The 15,172-nt window shown below is 47.7% G+C and overlaps 2 protein-coding genes and 1 long non-coding RNA gene across 14 annotated transcripts in view; 2 read left to right on the top strand and 1 right to left on the bottom strand.

Annotated features, from left to right (window-relative positions):
• Positions 1 to 15,172, top strand: part of LOC309651449 — a 181,481-nt gene that overhangs the window by 100,371 nt on the left and 65,938 nt on the right. The window lies entirely within an intron of this gene.
• Positions 1 to 15,172, bottom strand: part of TACC1 (transforming acidic coiled-coil containing protein 1) — a 113,016-nt gene that overhangs the window by 44,940 nt on the left and 52,904 nt on the right. For 5 of the 12 annotated variants that reach the window (XM_082444153.1, XM_082444159.1, XM_082444157.1 and 2 more), the window contains exons 1-2: positions 13,678 to 13,842; positions 12,576 to 12,691 (exon numbers count right to left, since the gene is read on the bottom strand). The exons of 1 other annotated variant lie outside the window; for it this stretch is intronic. In XM_082444153.1, coding sequence (XP_082300279.1) covers positions 12,576 to 12,691; positions 13,678 to 13,838 — 277 coding nt within the window. In that variant the 5' untranslated portion in view covers positions 13,839 to 13,842. Of the gene's footprint in view, positions 1 to 12,575; positions 12,692 to 13,677; positions 13,843 to 15,172 lie in introns of those variants that run through there. 6 more of the 12 variants (XM_082444164.1, XM_082444158.1, XM_082444160.1 and 3 more) reach the window with 2 other exon arrangements.
• LOC309651440 (uncharacterized protein) lies at positions 13,913 to 14,675 on the top strand (the record flags this gene model as incomplete). Its single annotated transcript, XM_082444196.1, has 2 exons — positions 13,913 to 14,495; positions 14,659 to 14,675. Coding segments are annotated over 2 exons (585 nt in total). The 3' UTR covers positions 14,661 to 14,675.

Below are 15,172 nucleotides of genomic sequence, written 5' to 3'. Positions count from 1 at the left end.
ATCCTAAAATTCATATGGAAATGTAATGGACCTAGAATAGCTATAACAACCTTGAGAAAAAAGAACAAAGTTGGAAGACTCACACTTCCTGATTTCTAAACTCACCACAAAGCTACCATAATCAAGACAGTGTGCATAAGGAGAGACATATAGCTCAATGAAACAGAATCAAAAGCTCAACCCTTACACCTCTGGTCAACTGATTTTTGACAAAGGTGCAAAGTTAATTAAAAAGGGAAAAAAAACAGTCTTTTCAACAAATGGTGCTGGGGCACTGGATATCCACATGCAAAATACTGAAGTTGCACCACTTCCTCCCAACATGTACAAAAATTAACTCAAAATTGATCAAAGACCTAAATGTAAGAGCTCAAACTATAAAACTCTTAGAAGAAAGCACAGTAGTAAATCTCTGTGACCATGGGTTAGGCAAAGCCTTCTTAGATATGACACCAAAAGCACAAGGGACAAAAGAAAAAAAATACACAAACTGAACTTCATCAAAAGTAAAAACTTTTACACTTCAAACGATATAACCAAAAGAGTGAAAAGACATCCCACAGAATGGAAGAAAATATTTATAATAGGATATCTGATAAGGGACTTGTATCTAGACTACATAAAGTATTCTTACAACTCTAAGGTAAGTAACCTAATTTAAAAATAGGCAAAGAATCTGGATAAACATTTTGCTAAAGAAGATATACAAGCAGCCAAAAAGTGCATGGAAAAATGCTCAACATCGTTAGTCATTAGGGAAATACAAATCAAAACCACCATGAGATACCCCTTCACACCTATAAAGATGGCTACAATCAAACAGATTAACAAGTGTTGGCTAGGATGTAGAGGAACTGAAACCCCCCATATACTGCTGGTAGGAATGTAAAATGGTGCAGCCACTTTGGAAAACAGTTTGACAGCTCCTCAAAATTAGAAACAGTTACCCTATATGACCCAGCAATTCCACTGCTAGGTATACACCCAAGAGAAATGAAAACATACGCCCACACAAAAAGTTGAACGTGAGTGTTCATAGCAGCACTATTCATAACAGCCCAAATGTGAAAATAACCCGAATGTCCATCAACTGATGAATGGACACATAAAGTACGGTTTATCCATAGAGTGGAATATTAATCAACAATAAAAAAAAGAATGAAATGCTGATACATGCTACAACATGGATGAACCTTGAAAACATTATGATAAGTGAACAGAAACAGTCAGAGAAGACTACATATTGTATTAATTCCATCTATATGAAATGTCCAGAATAAGCAAATCTATTGAGACACAGAGTAGATTATCAGTTGCCTAGGACTGGGGGTGAGAGAAAAAAGGGGGAAGAGTGCTAATGGGTACAGGATTTCTTTGGGGGGAGGTGATAAAATGTTCTTAAAATTAGACTGAGGTGACAGTTGCACAACTCTGTTCATATATTAAAAACCACTGAATTGTATATACCCTTTAAATGGTTGAACTGTATGCATGTGAATTATATCTCAATAAAACTGTTTAAAAAAAAAGAGAGAGAACAAAGAGACTCAGAGGGTAACAGAGCAGAACCATGTCCTGCGATTCCTACAAAATGTTCTACTACATCACAGACTTACATTTCAGAAAATGCTTTAGTCTCTTATGTGTGTCACTTGTAGGAACACATACTTGAGAGAGGTGGTAGGTCTCACCATCACATCAATTTCGGATTTTAAATTTTTCTTAAGGAAGCCCACAACATGCTAGAGAAATTCTATTTACAGAAAGAAGTGAAAAAATGACATCACTCTTCTTTTCTACAACAGATGTAGCCAAGTATATGAACCATCTTAGAGACATGACAATTGGCATGCTCAAAAGGCTTTTGTTTTTGTTTTGGGGGTAGGGGGAGTTGTGTGCTTTTTTAAAGTCTTTTATGTATTTATTTTTAGCATTGGACCTCTTCCCAGACCTCCCTCACACATTCCCTTGCTAAAACTACCTGTCTGCTGCTAAATGTCTGGGGAAGCCAAGGAGACCAAGGGGCCTGGGGAACAGGAGGCGGCCAGCTCCTTCCAGACTCTGAGCTCTGCAGGGCCTTATCCCCTGGTCCCTTTTGTGTCCCCAGAGCAGAAACTGAGCACTCAAGACAGAGCTGATGCTCACGGTCACTGCTGAGCTGATGTCTGATACATACAGGACCCCCTTCCCACCTGATCATCTTTCATACAGAACAAAAGTACACACAACAGTAGTGATAAAGCCGTTCAGCTCTATCCACAGGAGCAACGCTTGCTTTTCACTTGACCCTGTCCCTTCGAAGACCCCCCTCCTTTCTGCGTCTTCCCTCCCACCCTTGCTCTCCCAAGTCTGAACCAATGGAGGGCTTCAGGAGGGAAACACGAGGGGTCTGACCTGAGAAGACTGTTAATGAGGTACGTATTAGCATTTAGGGGAGCGTCCAAAATGTGAACTTTTTTTTAGAGTTTCACATCTCTGAGTTCCCAGTCCCTCTAATTCCCCCCAAGTTGAGATATACTTCATATACGTACGTTCTCAGCCACTCAGTCAAGGACATCAGCCTTAAAATGGAGTAGAAGCGCACTGTCCAGGGGCAGGACAACAGGATAACGGGACAAGAAGGCCTTTTCCAGGACTGCTGGGTAGACCCTAAGGGTGGTGGCTGCAGGACTCACGTTCCCCTGACAACCACGGGGGCCCCGGGTCACCCAGAGCCTGGGAGTGACGAGGGGGTTCCGAGTGGGTGAGTCAAGGCGGGAAAAAGCACAACAGCCTTTTAAGTACGCTGCAATGTTAAGATGTCCCCACTTACAGCAGGAAAACAGCACCAACACACACACGCCCACCCTTGCCTGAACCCAGACAACAAAGTGATGGTCTAAACACCCCCCCCCCCACCCCGTCCAGAAAGCAAAACCAAAAACACGACCCAGGAGCTGGGGGGGGGGGGGTCATTTATGTGCTTTTTGTAAGAGATGGGGCCGGGTGCTGGAAGCTCCTAACTCCTGAGAGAGGCTCACTCTAATACACAAGACTCCGCAGGTAAAGAATAATCTGGAAAGCCACTCGATAAACTGGAAAAGTTTGTACTAGGGATGACAAAAGTACTTCAAATTTCCAAACCAGCGCCCTATGCTATTTTATTTAAAAAGAGACCCAAACCCTACCCTCTGAAGGCCAAGGTGACCGTAAGGTAAGAGGGTGGGGCTCACTCATCAGGAGGAGTCCACCCCCAGGAACCCCAGCCTTGCCCAGAAGCTGAGCCAATGACAGATGCGTCTTCTCTTCTCACTCAGGAGGTACCCCTGGGTTTGGAAGCACCTGGATGCGTCTGAGGCTGCATCTCCAGTAGAGCAGAGACCCCCTGCACGGACAGAAGCCCTCCCCAGAGCCTTCTACTCCACCCCCAGCAGGCAGCAGGAGCAGAAAGGGCTCCTTGCAGATACCCGAACTTCACTCCACTGCTGCCAAACGACCATGATGCGCATCTCTTTAGACATCATTACTAGAGCATTCAAAACACCAACTGCCTCTCTCACAAAGTAGCAACCACCCACAGAGCTGGGAAGCAGACGCAGGATAAAGAAAAAGAGGGAGAATGTTCGGCAAGAGGGGAGCCTCCAGACAGAGCAAGCAGATGCCTCCGCGGCAGGACGGGGACCCTGGCCGAAGCCCACGTCATTGCTCCCGCCTCCTCTGCTCCTGCACCCTAAGGAGAGGGGCAGAAGGAGGGGTGGGGATGCAGGGAAGAGGCCCCAAAGGAAGGCGAAATGGGCTTTGTGGCAGGCAGCCTCCAAGGCAGCCCCCAGTGAGCCCCACCTCCTGGTGTTCACGCCCTTGGACCCGTGTAACCAAAAGGATACTGTGGAAATAACAGAGTGTGACTTCTGAGGCTGTCATAAGAGACGCTGCAGCTGCCGCGCTGCAAGAATACCAAAGCGACCTCATGGAGAGAGGTCCACCCGAGGGGTAAAGAACTGAGGCCTCCCACCAGCAGCCAGGCCGAGGTGCCAGCCGTGAGCAAGCCGCCCGAGGAGGGGCTCCAGCCCCAGTCAAGCCTCCAGAGGACTACAGTCCCAGCCAACGCCGGGGCTGCATTCTCACAAGCAACCCCAAGCCAGACCACCCCGCCAGGCTGCTCCCAAGTTCCAGACCTATGAAAACGACGCGAGATGATAAATGTCCAGTGGTTTAAGCTGCTAATCAGCTTTGGAGTTGTCTGTTAGGCAGCAATACATAACCAATACCAGCCTCTTGGAAACTCTTCCTTCTACACCAAAATAGGGGCAGAGTCCCAGGAGACCGCACACGTCTCCACGCACCTGCCTTTCCTCACCCACACATGACTCACAGGTGGAGAGGGAAGCAAGAGCTATGACGAGGGTGTCCATTCCCTGTTTATTTCTCATGGATGAGCAGAAGCTTAGCGTTAAGGAAGCAAAATGTTTTCAGTCCAACGGCACTGCTTACCCTGTGATGCTTTTTCTTTTTTCCCTTCTGACTCGATGTCTAACTTGTGTGTAAACTTCTGACGTTCAAAACTCTTAAAATACATTTTTTTTTAAAAAAATTTTATTTATTTATTTATTTATTATTTATGGCCGTGTTGGGTCTTCGTTTCTGCGCGAGGGCTTTCTCTAGTTGCGGCAAGCGGGGGCCACTCTTCATCGTGGTGCGCGGGCCTCTCACTGTCGCGGCCTCTCTTGTTGCGGAGCACAGGCTCCAGACGCGCAGGCTCAGCAATTGTGGCTCACGGGCCTAGTTGCTCCGCGGCATGTGGGATCTCCCCAGACCGGGGCTCGAACCCGTGTCCCCTGCATTGGCAGGCAGATTCTCAACCACTGCGCCACCAGGGAAGCCCCTAAAATACATTTTATACTTCATACGTTATATATGCTAAGTTAACACATGTGCAAGATGTAATCCCCTGATGATTTTTTTAAAAATTACTATCATTTAATAAGATACTAAAGAAGATGCTTTCTCCCATCACACACTCTGTCCTGGCAACACTTTAAGAACTTTTATTTCCTCTGATAGGTCTTCCCTTAAGTCAGGGAAGAGAGGGAGATTCATACATTCCCTGTGAGCTGGATGTGTGATCTTCAAAGGTGAACTTACGACCCCACTGCCGTAAAAGCTGTGGCCTCGATTTCCCAGTTTTTAGACTGGAAATCACATGTGTCCTATCTCATAGCATCACTGTTATAAAATCAAATAAGATGCTGAAAAAAAAATTGCTTTCAATACGTACGATAAATACAGCTGAAACAGAAAGTTGGTGGTCTGTTAGGTCAGAATCTTGCAGTGGGAAAGCTGGAGATCAAGAATTTGTTGTCGTATTTCCAGCAATGACACAGGGCAGAGGGACTGGCTAGGACAATGTCTGTATCTGCCAAACAGAACTGCCAGATTACATTTTTCCACTTGTGAATTAATGAAATACTCCATTTGGCTACTATCCTCTTGTGAGTTTGGCCATCATCAATCTAGGCCCTGGGGATCTAATCATGTTTGTGAGAGCCCATAAAATTAGGTTCATGTCCACCCAAAGGTGAGGGTGAGACCTTGAACTCAGAAACGGCAATCCCCTCCTAGGCCCAAGGTTAACAGTTATCAAACCCCCACAGAGACAGCCGTTTTGGGTGGATCAGCCATGATCTTCCCGTCACTGATCTGAGTTTAGAAGACTGTGACAAAATGGCATGTACTGCTAGGGCTTCCTATGAACAGTATTATCGATCACTTGGAAAAGGTACTATGACTGCTCTTTAAATGTTTAAATGGCTTTAGACCTCATCCATTTTTTATGTGGAACATTAAGTGGTAGCAACGTAATTTTAGCAGGGCTGCTCACACCCCATGCCCATACACCAGAGAAGATGCCTCCACCGCCAGAAGCTATCAAAGAAAGCTATACTGCTTTATTTGATGCTCAGGTAAGCCCCAAATCGGGAAATGCAAGTCTGAGGTGAGTTCAATCATTACAATATTTAAGAAGGTCTTGAATTTGCTATTCACCTTAAAAGAATAATACTGCTTTGACAGTTAACTAAAATCTTCACTTCCGGCAGGCAGACTTTGCCCCTGCCCCCAAGTTTTTTATTCAACACTCTCTGAGTCTCTGCTGGAAAAATGATACTTTTCCCCCAAGAGTACATTGTCCTTGGGTGGAGCACCGTATAGAGGTAGAGACGCTCCCTACACGGCTCCTTTACATTGTCATAAATAAAGCAACAGAGAAACACGGCCTGATCCCATTTACTAACTAGTGAGAATCTCCAAGCTGAGAGCTGCAAACATTAAACGGGGGCAAAAAAACAAAAAAAGGAATTGTATCATGTAGCTGAGGTTTTCAAGCCTCTCGTTGAGATGTTTTCTCTTACAATAATCTAAAACAGTGCAATATAAAAATTTAAATTGCGAAAAAGCCTATCACATAAAAAAATTGAAAATAAAAATAAAATAAGAGCATTAACCTGGAATGCTGTCAAAGGAGCCACATGGGTTGAACTGTCGGACTAGGTAACAGTAAGGGTCCTTATTAGTCCCATTACTTCTAGGACATTCTAATAAAGCAATCCCTGCGGTAGGAGCAGGGAAAGGATGTCAAACTAAATCTCTAGGAGAACCACACTCATAGTTTCGACTAGAACATTTCAAGAAGTACCTCATGAAAAATGTTTGCATAGTATTTGCTTATACATGTAGCCCAAAGCCTTAGAGTCAAAAATCTAAGGCTCAGATTTTAATAAGATCTCCCTTCTAGGTCTTATATAGACACAGTCTAAAACAATCCAATAAATACACCATATTAACCACACAACCTATACCAACAATACACCATAGCAACAGTCAAATTACAAACTCTCAAACACCCAAAGTTACATTAAATACACTTAATGGGCAAAAGTGAAAAGCCTCTATGATTGTACTTGTACTAAATGATTCCAATATTCTCCCCATTCTTCCCTAATTTCCTTTTTTCTCAGATCTTTTAGTCAATTGAAAATTAGGTATATTGACAGACCAAAACATTGTTTTGCAAGGGAGACAAACAGCCAGCCCAAACCAGTCTCTCCGTGATGCCTTACCTGACCATTCAGGCCTACAGGAATGGCACCCAGGGCCCACAGTTCATCTGTTAATCAGCTACAGCCTTGTAGCTTTTTTTAAAATTGAAGTTTGATTACTTTATAATTTTACCAAAATTGTCGTAAGTGTGGATCTCAGTCAGCAAACTCTTCTGTAAAGAGCTGAACTAAATATTTTAGGCTTTTGCCCATTTTTCTTTCAGTCTCTATTCCGAGTACTCAACCTGCTATCTTACTGCAAAAGCAGCCAGACAACGGCGAAATGCGCAAGTGTGGCTGCATGCCAACGAAACCTTATTTATGGGCCCTGAAATCTGAACTTCCATATATTTTTCAAACAAAATATGTTTTTCCACCGTTTAAAAATGCAGAAACCATTCTCAGCTCTCGGGCAGAACAATAAAAGGCAACAGCAGGCCAGGTTTGGCCTATGAGCTATCACTGGCTGATGCCTGATTTAGACTAACCCAAACTGCGTCGACAAACAAGTCTGCAGTCCCCACAGGCCTCCAGCAGTAAATACCTATGGACTGACCCTGTTTATCTCTCTCCTTCTGTTCTGGAGGACTACAGTGTGTGTCTGGAATACCTAGCCATCTAATCAACACATCAAACAGGGTAGTTTTGTTCCAAGGGCATAGAGAGCTTCAGCGTGAATTAAAATTCCCTCTCTCAAAGAAAGGTAACAATCTGTAAATAAAGGGGTGTGTGTGTGTGTGTGTGTGTGTTGAGGGGAGGTGTCAATTAACAGAGGACAGCCACTGCAGCTTTCGCTTTTATGACCCGAAACACTGGACAAAACCACAGTCCATTCGCACCAAAAAAGCCCAAACAACAAAAAACAGATGAACTTGAGATTGTGCCTTTCAAAAGTCCTTTCCTAGGTGATGTCTCCTTACTGATACATCTCCCAGCAAAGAGAAAGAACAGTTAACACCAGCAACTTAAACACCCTTTGCAGAGGAAGGCAGACAGATAGCAAACACAGAGCTACCAGCCCAAGCACTATAGCCACCATTCTGGCACATTCAAGAAACCTCTTGGCCTACAGTTTTATTTTACCAGTTAGTCTGAAACCGGCTTCTATCTGTGGCTTGAAAAAACCGCACAACCTCATCCACTGTCTAACTCCTAGGATGGCATACGATCCGGCCTTAAGAAGAGTTAGTACAGGCCTAGCTCTGCGACACTGCAGGTTTGGTTCCAGACCACTGAAATAAAGCAAGTATTGCATATAAAGTGAGTCACATGCATTCTATTGTTGTTTTCCCAGTGCATAAAAAAAGTTATGTTTACACTATACTGTAATTAAGTAGGCAATAGCATTTTGTCTAAAAAGACAATATATATACCTTAAGTAAAAAGCACTTTATTACTGAAAAATGCTAACCATCATCTGACAATGCAGGGGTTGCCACAAACCTTCGATCTGTAAAAAATGTTGTATCTGGGAAGTGCAATACAATGAGATACGTCTGTATAGACTTCAGACACTTTAGGTCCCTAAAAAACTTCCAATAAAAAGAAAATTAGTTCAAAATAGATGTAGATGTTTCCCCAAGTTCAAAGAATTAGATGGAGGTTGGGATGGAGGCCATGGGTACAGTACATGGGATGAAGCCACACATTTGAGGGCTCTTCTACACCAGGAAGCCAGGATCTTTTACATATGTTAATTCCAACCCTGACCAGCTAACAACTCATAGATCATCCCCTGAGAAGACAGAGTCTTACATGATCTACACCTGCTGTTGCCCCATGTCCTCAACCACAGAAACATGAAAGACTAACCTTATCAGGAGCCAAATAATCAACAATTCTTAGAGAAAGAGAACCATCCAGGCCCAGAAATTAGACTTGAACATTAAGACTCCAGGAATTTTTGTCCACTGATCTCTTTCCTGGTCAGACTTGTGCTTTGGCTGTATTTTTACACTTACTGTGTATGCATGACAAGGCCATCAACAGGGCGCTGGACAAGGACGGGGTGTTGGGGAGAAGAAACCCTAGAAGGCAGGATACTGCCAGGCTGATGAGAAATCATCTTGTTATTTAAAGACCTTAAATTGAAAGATTTCATAATATGTAGTGGCTGTTTCCTAGTCTGTACCCCTGCCATATTCATGGTCTGCAATCATGATCTACTCCACTGAGCTTTCTTGGTTCATAACTCTCTAAAAGGAAAACTTCAGGAATTCCCTGGGGGTCCAGTGGTTAGGACTCCACGCTTCCACTGCAGGGGTCACGGGTTCAATCCCTGGTCGGGGAACTAAGATCCTGCAAGCCGCACCGTGTGGCCAGAAACAAACAAACAAACAAACAAAAAACACAAAAAGAAAACTTCTAGAAAGAGTGAAAAAGAGCGTATGAACTACAAGTTACCAAAACTTGTAAAAATGAGTCAGTGGCACAGGAAGGACCAAACAATTGGGTCTGTGTGGTTCTGGGGGCCTGGGCCATACTGGCCTCCATTCAATTAGCAAAGAATCTGTCAGGATGAATCAGACTACCAGCTGACAGGATGGTGAGGAAGGGGGCGGCCCAGGCTGAGCAATTCAAAGAGGCTTTCAAACGGCTACTTAACATGTCTTGTGAGCTTTATATGAATTTGAGGGGAAGGCCACAAAATAGTTCTCTCAAGCTTTCAAATCTCCCTTCTGATCTGCCAATCCTGAGAGAAGAAAAGGGAAGCTATGAGGCGGCATCTCTGTCACTGAGATTGCTACACAGCGAAGTGGCACACGCAAGTCCTCCCACACGCAAACTTGCCTGTTCCCACACGGTCTCTGCCTGAACCCATGGTAAAAAGTAGCCCGGGGGGCTTCCCTGGTGGTGCAGTGGTTGAGAATCTGCCTGCTAATGCAGGGGACACGGGTTCGAGCCCTGGTCTGGGAAGATCCCACATGCCGCGGAGCAACTGGGCCCGTGAGCCACAACTACTGAGCCTGCGCGTCTGGAGCCTGTGCTCCGCAACAAGAGAGGCCGTGATAGTGAGAGGCCCGTGCACCGCGATGAAGAGTGGCCCCCGCTCGCCACAACTAGAGAAAGCCCTCGCACAGAAACGAAGACCCAACACAGACATACATACATACATACATACATACATAAATAAATAAATAAAAACCCAAAGTTAAAAAAAAAAAAAAGGAAAGAAACGAAGACCCAACACAGCCATAAATAAATAAATAAATAAATAAATAAATAATTTAAAATGGCTTATAAAAAAAAAAAAAAAGTAGCCCAGGGACAGTGGAGGGAGTTCTCAGCAGGGCAGCACAGTATGGAGCTCACCATTTAAAGCAAAACCACATCACAAAAAGCTGGTATCATTTCCCCAGTAATTCCAGCTCCGTCACGAAGTCCAGCACAGAGAACCTGACCTCCCATGGCGACCCATGAGGAAGTTGCTAAGCAAGAAAATAGAATCACCGTTGGGAGAATAAATTCATGATCAGATCAAAAACCAGGTAACTGGATAACTGAAAGCTGGCTCTCCTTGGTCACTGCAGGTGACAGTGACAGACACTGGAATAGAAAAAGCCTGTGAAAAGGACATCCCTCCTAGACGCCCTTCTCCAGGCAGCAGCCTGCCAGCCTCTGAAAAAGGAAGTCAAGGCATCATCTCTCTGCTCAAAGCCCTCTGCTGTGGGTTGGACTGTATTCCTCCAAAAGATAAGCTCAAGTCCTAACTCCCCACACCTCGGAATGTGGCCTCATCTGGAAGTACAGCTGAGCCTTGAACAACGTGGCGGTTAGGGGTTCCGACCCCCGACCACCCAGCACCGTTGAAAACCCTCCACATCAGCGGTGCTGCACCCTCAGATTCAACCAACCGTGGACCGTGTAGTACTCTAGAACATACCTACTGAAGAAACTCTGTGTGAGTGGACCCGCACGGTTCAAACCCACGTGGCTCCAGGCTCCGCTGCAGTATCTCTGCAGTGATCCAGTTCCGATGAGGTCAACCTGGATTAGGGTGGTCCCCACACCCAGTGACTGGTGTCCTTGTAAGAAAGCCACGTGGAAGACACAGAGACACACACGGAGGAGCTGGCCACGGAATGAAGGAGGCAGAGAGGGGGGTTTTGCTGCCACAGGCCAAGGAACACCGAGAACTGCTGGCAACCACCAGAAGCTAGAAGAAACAAGGAAGACTCCTTGCCTAGAGCCTTTGGAGGGAGCGTGGCCCTGCCAACACCTTGATTTCGGACTTCTGGCCTCCAGAGCTGTGAGAGAATCAATTTCTGTTGCTTCAAGCCGCCCCGTTTGTTTGTGGCACTTTGGAAAGGCAGCCCCTTCCTGTCTCACTCAGGAGGAAAATCAGTGCCTCGTTACGACGTGACCCAGGCCTCCCCCGACCTGGCTGACTGTGGCTCCCAGAGCTCCCTGCCCACCAGGTCGCTGCAGCCACCCTGGCCTCTTCCCTGGTCCTCGAACATGCTGCCACCCTGCCACCACGCGCCGGCCCACGCGCAGGCTGCTGCTGTCTCAGACCTTCGCAGGTGCCATCCTCTGTGCTGGAAGACTTCTCGGGAACCTGCACAGCTGTTCCCCTCAATCCTCCTTCAGGGCTCTGCTCAAGTCCCCTGATCAGTCGGGCTCCCCCGCCCCCCATCGGCCTTCAGCGCCACCTACCCGCCCCCGCTCTGTTCCCCCTTCCCCTGCTTTATTTTTCTCCATAATCCTCAGGACAAGCTGACATATACATTTTGCTTAACCTCTAAGAGGCCCGTCTCCCTCTGTATCGCTGGCTTGCGGAGATCGGGACTGTTTCACTGCTGAACCCCAGCCCACCCTGTTTACTGAATAGCTAAATGCATTCGATCAGGACAGGTGAAATTTTACTCAAAACTGGCTGTGTGACAAAAAAGGTTTCTACTAATGAAGCAGAACAGCAGCAGCTTCTGCAGATGAAGGGCAGGCTCAAGGCTGGGCTCTGAGGGGCCGGGAGAGAACCTCCAATCTCGGGGGACTGAGGGGCTCACCACCATCCCTGGTGGAAGAGGGAGCAGTAAACAACTTTGAAACAGCCTCTTAAGAATCCTCCTTATCTAAAAAAGTCAACTCTTACCTATAATTCTTGTCTCCAGCCACACCCTGTAGAAAGTGAGTTGGCCTGAGAAATGTGTGAAGCCAAATCTAAACATACCTCCATCACGGCATCAACACACACAGTTTTGTTTTTTAGGGGCCGAGGGGAAGGGCCCAGCGGGAATGTTCTCATAACGATCCTCTCATACTGCAAATGTACAGCCTACTTAGGGAAGAAAGCCTCTGACCACCACATTCGTAAAAAAAATAAACAAATAAACAAACAAGAAAACCGTTTCAAATGAGCCAGGACCTTTCAAACAGCCCCTGCTCAGTAAGGAGACAATCCCAACCTTTTCAAATGGCCCTAAATTAACACTTTTCCTTCCCTCATTTACATTTTCAAAACTTTAAACAAAAAAAAGGCAAAAAAGGAAAGTCTTTCTTTACCTTGGGTTTTGGCCCCAGGACCTGCCAGTTCTAGGTGTGAATCACAGGATTCCTTGCAAGGTGATCTGATGGGCGTTTCGGCTTCAGGGGTCTCAAAATTACCTTCAGAATCCGAGCTGCCAAGGGGGAAAAATGAGGAATTACCACTTTCAACGGTATTTCCGACACCCTTTATAGTCTACACATCCGCAAAGTCCAGTATTTTTGCCTAATTTTACAACCTGCGGGTCCTCAGCATGGACTGGCCTGTGGGAGCTGCTGCCGCGCCCTCCTCGGGCTTCTGTCTGGCCTCCTGTCTCCCTGAAATCTCCTCCATCCTCAGGAGCCTTCTTCCAGCACCATTTATTTTTGAGGTCATCCTTCCCTCTGATACCCCAAAAAAGCCCTTTCAACAGACTCCTTTTCTCACAAGAGCCCTTTCCTGGAAGTTTAAAAATTAAATTGCCCTCTCATTCTAAAAAAATTAAGCCAATATTCGCCATGATGCCTTTTTCTTTGGCAGGCGGCCTCTACCTGTCTGGAGCTCACCCGGCCAGAGGCCGAGGATGCTGTCACCTGCCTTCCGCAATCACACGGGTGACAGCTCAGCAGACACCACCATTTCTCACCAGCTGCCAGGGGCCTGTCATTACGCGACCTTCTTTACTAAGGCTGCATTTTCGGGACACAGGGGGACCCCCAGGAGGGCCTGGGAGCGACTTCTTCCCCACAGGGAAGGCCCCAAGTTCCACCGGGTGTGATCCACGACTGTGTGTGTGTGTGTGTGTGTGTGTGTGTGTGTGTGTATGTGTGTGTGGGTGGGCGGGGGCTGGGGGCTCGAAGCTTAGAGAAAGTGACCGAGGCAGACGGGGATGCAGAGAGACTGCAGATTCTGGGTTAGGGTCAGAAAGCTCATACTGAAACGGGGGGAAGAAAATACCCGGGAGGACAGAACATCCTGAACCTTCGAAGGCACAGCGGGGCCCTGGTTACAGGCAGGGACGCAGCATCGCCATGAACACGGTTACGCGGGTGGCGACCACACACACGCACACAGAATGAGCCGCAGATGGATGGATGGAGAGCAGCGCGTTTGCATTTTGGCAGGAACGCGTGTACTTGCCTGAAACTCAAGGATTTGGTCTCGGCTTGCGAGTCCTCCTCCTCGGGGTCGCCCTCGGGCCCTCCGGCCTCGTCCTCTCCGGCGACCCCGCCGCGCACCGCGGACCACGTCCATTTCGCCCACTGCACGGGGGACAGGATCTGCCAAGGGCTGAACGCCATGAGCGCGACTCCTCCGGCTCCGGCTCCGGCTCCTAGGAGGATGGGAAAGGGGAGAGCCCTTTTTCCCTTTCAAAATGGAGGGAACCGGTGACAGGCGCCCGGACGCGTTTCCAGCGGAGGCGCGGATGTGGTTAAACGAGCGCCGTCGGGGGCCCGGGTGGAGCGCTTCCTCTCCTCCGGCTGGCAGCGCCGCTTCCTCCGCGTCCTCCTTCCTCAACGTGCGGCCACGGCGTCCCCGCGCCCGGCGACTCCCGCGGGGGAGATGCCTCTCCTGGGGCCTCCTCGGGGTCCGGGTCCGCGACGCCCGGCGGCTCGGCCTTGGCTGCACGGCGGCTCAGCTGCTCCTGGTCCCTGCGGCCCGGCTCCAGCCTCCTGACTCCCGCCTCCCGGCCGGCTGGGCGCGCATCAGCTGCGGCGGAGCCGCGCCCCAGGAGCCGCCCCCTCGGACCGTACTACTCGCGCACGCGGGCGGGGGCGCCCGCGGCGGCGGCACTTTGAAGCGCGCGCGCCCGCCGGATCCCCCCGCCTTCGCGCCACAGTGGTCGCGCCCTCCCTGCGGGAAGGGGCTTCTCGGCTCCGACCCTGGCCGCTGGCCGAGGACCTGGGCGCCCCCAACAGCTCCACCGGCGTCGGGAGGCGGGAAGATCCGTTTTCCGTGTACGTGCACGCTGGACTGTGCCTCCTTCCCTTTTTATTTTTATTTTCTCATCTTGCTACTGCGACTTAATGGCGTTGGTGATACTGGATCGCAGAGAAGTTCAGCCCCGTATTATAAAAAACTCTGAGGCCGCTGTTGACTGTGTTTTCCCCTCCCTAATAGGACGGCGTGGAAGATTTCAGCCTGTTCGCCTTCAACCTTCAGATCCCTCAGCAACGCTGCAAGAGTAGCCAAGGGCTGGGATTTTAGACGCTTTGTGGCTCCTCAGTCCTCACTGGTGGAAGCGCCGTGGCCAGGTCTTGGGTAAAGGGTGCTAAATTACCCTGTGAAATTATAGCTTGATCCGTTTCCCATTCTCCTTTTTGAGGCTTTCTTTTCATAACTTCTAAGTGTTTGGTCTCTGACTCCGTTTGCTGCTTCCGAAGTCTGCCAACAGGCCTAATGATTTAAACATTCAAAATAAAAACCCTCTATGTTTGAAGGGAGAGGCAGGGAAGTAGCAGAGCTCTCCTCTGATTTTCTTCATTTTCCATCAACGGATTCTACTTAGGGATTGCGCCTCTCAGAATCACCAAGGCACCAAGCGAATCTGCCTCGAACAACCAGGCTTCATGATCTCCTTGCCTGGATAAGGCGTTTCTTGTACTATTGTAATTTCCAGAGTTGCAGGTTCCCA

Source organism: Balaenoptera physalus (assembly GCF_965194825.1).
Source record: "Balaenoptera physalus genome assembly, chromosome: 21".
Taxonomy (NCBI): domain Eukaryota; kingdom Metazoa; phylum Chordata; class Mammalia; order Artiodactyla; family Balaenopteridae; genus Balaenoptera; species Balaenoptera physalus.
The sequence above is the reverse complement of the archived record's forward strand: the minus strand, read 5'-3'. Positions and strand labels throughout refer to the sequence as shown.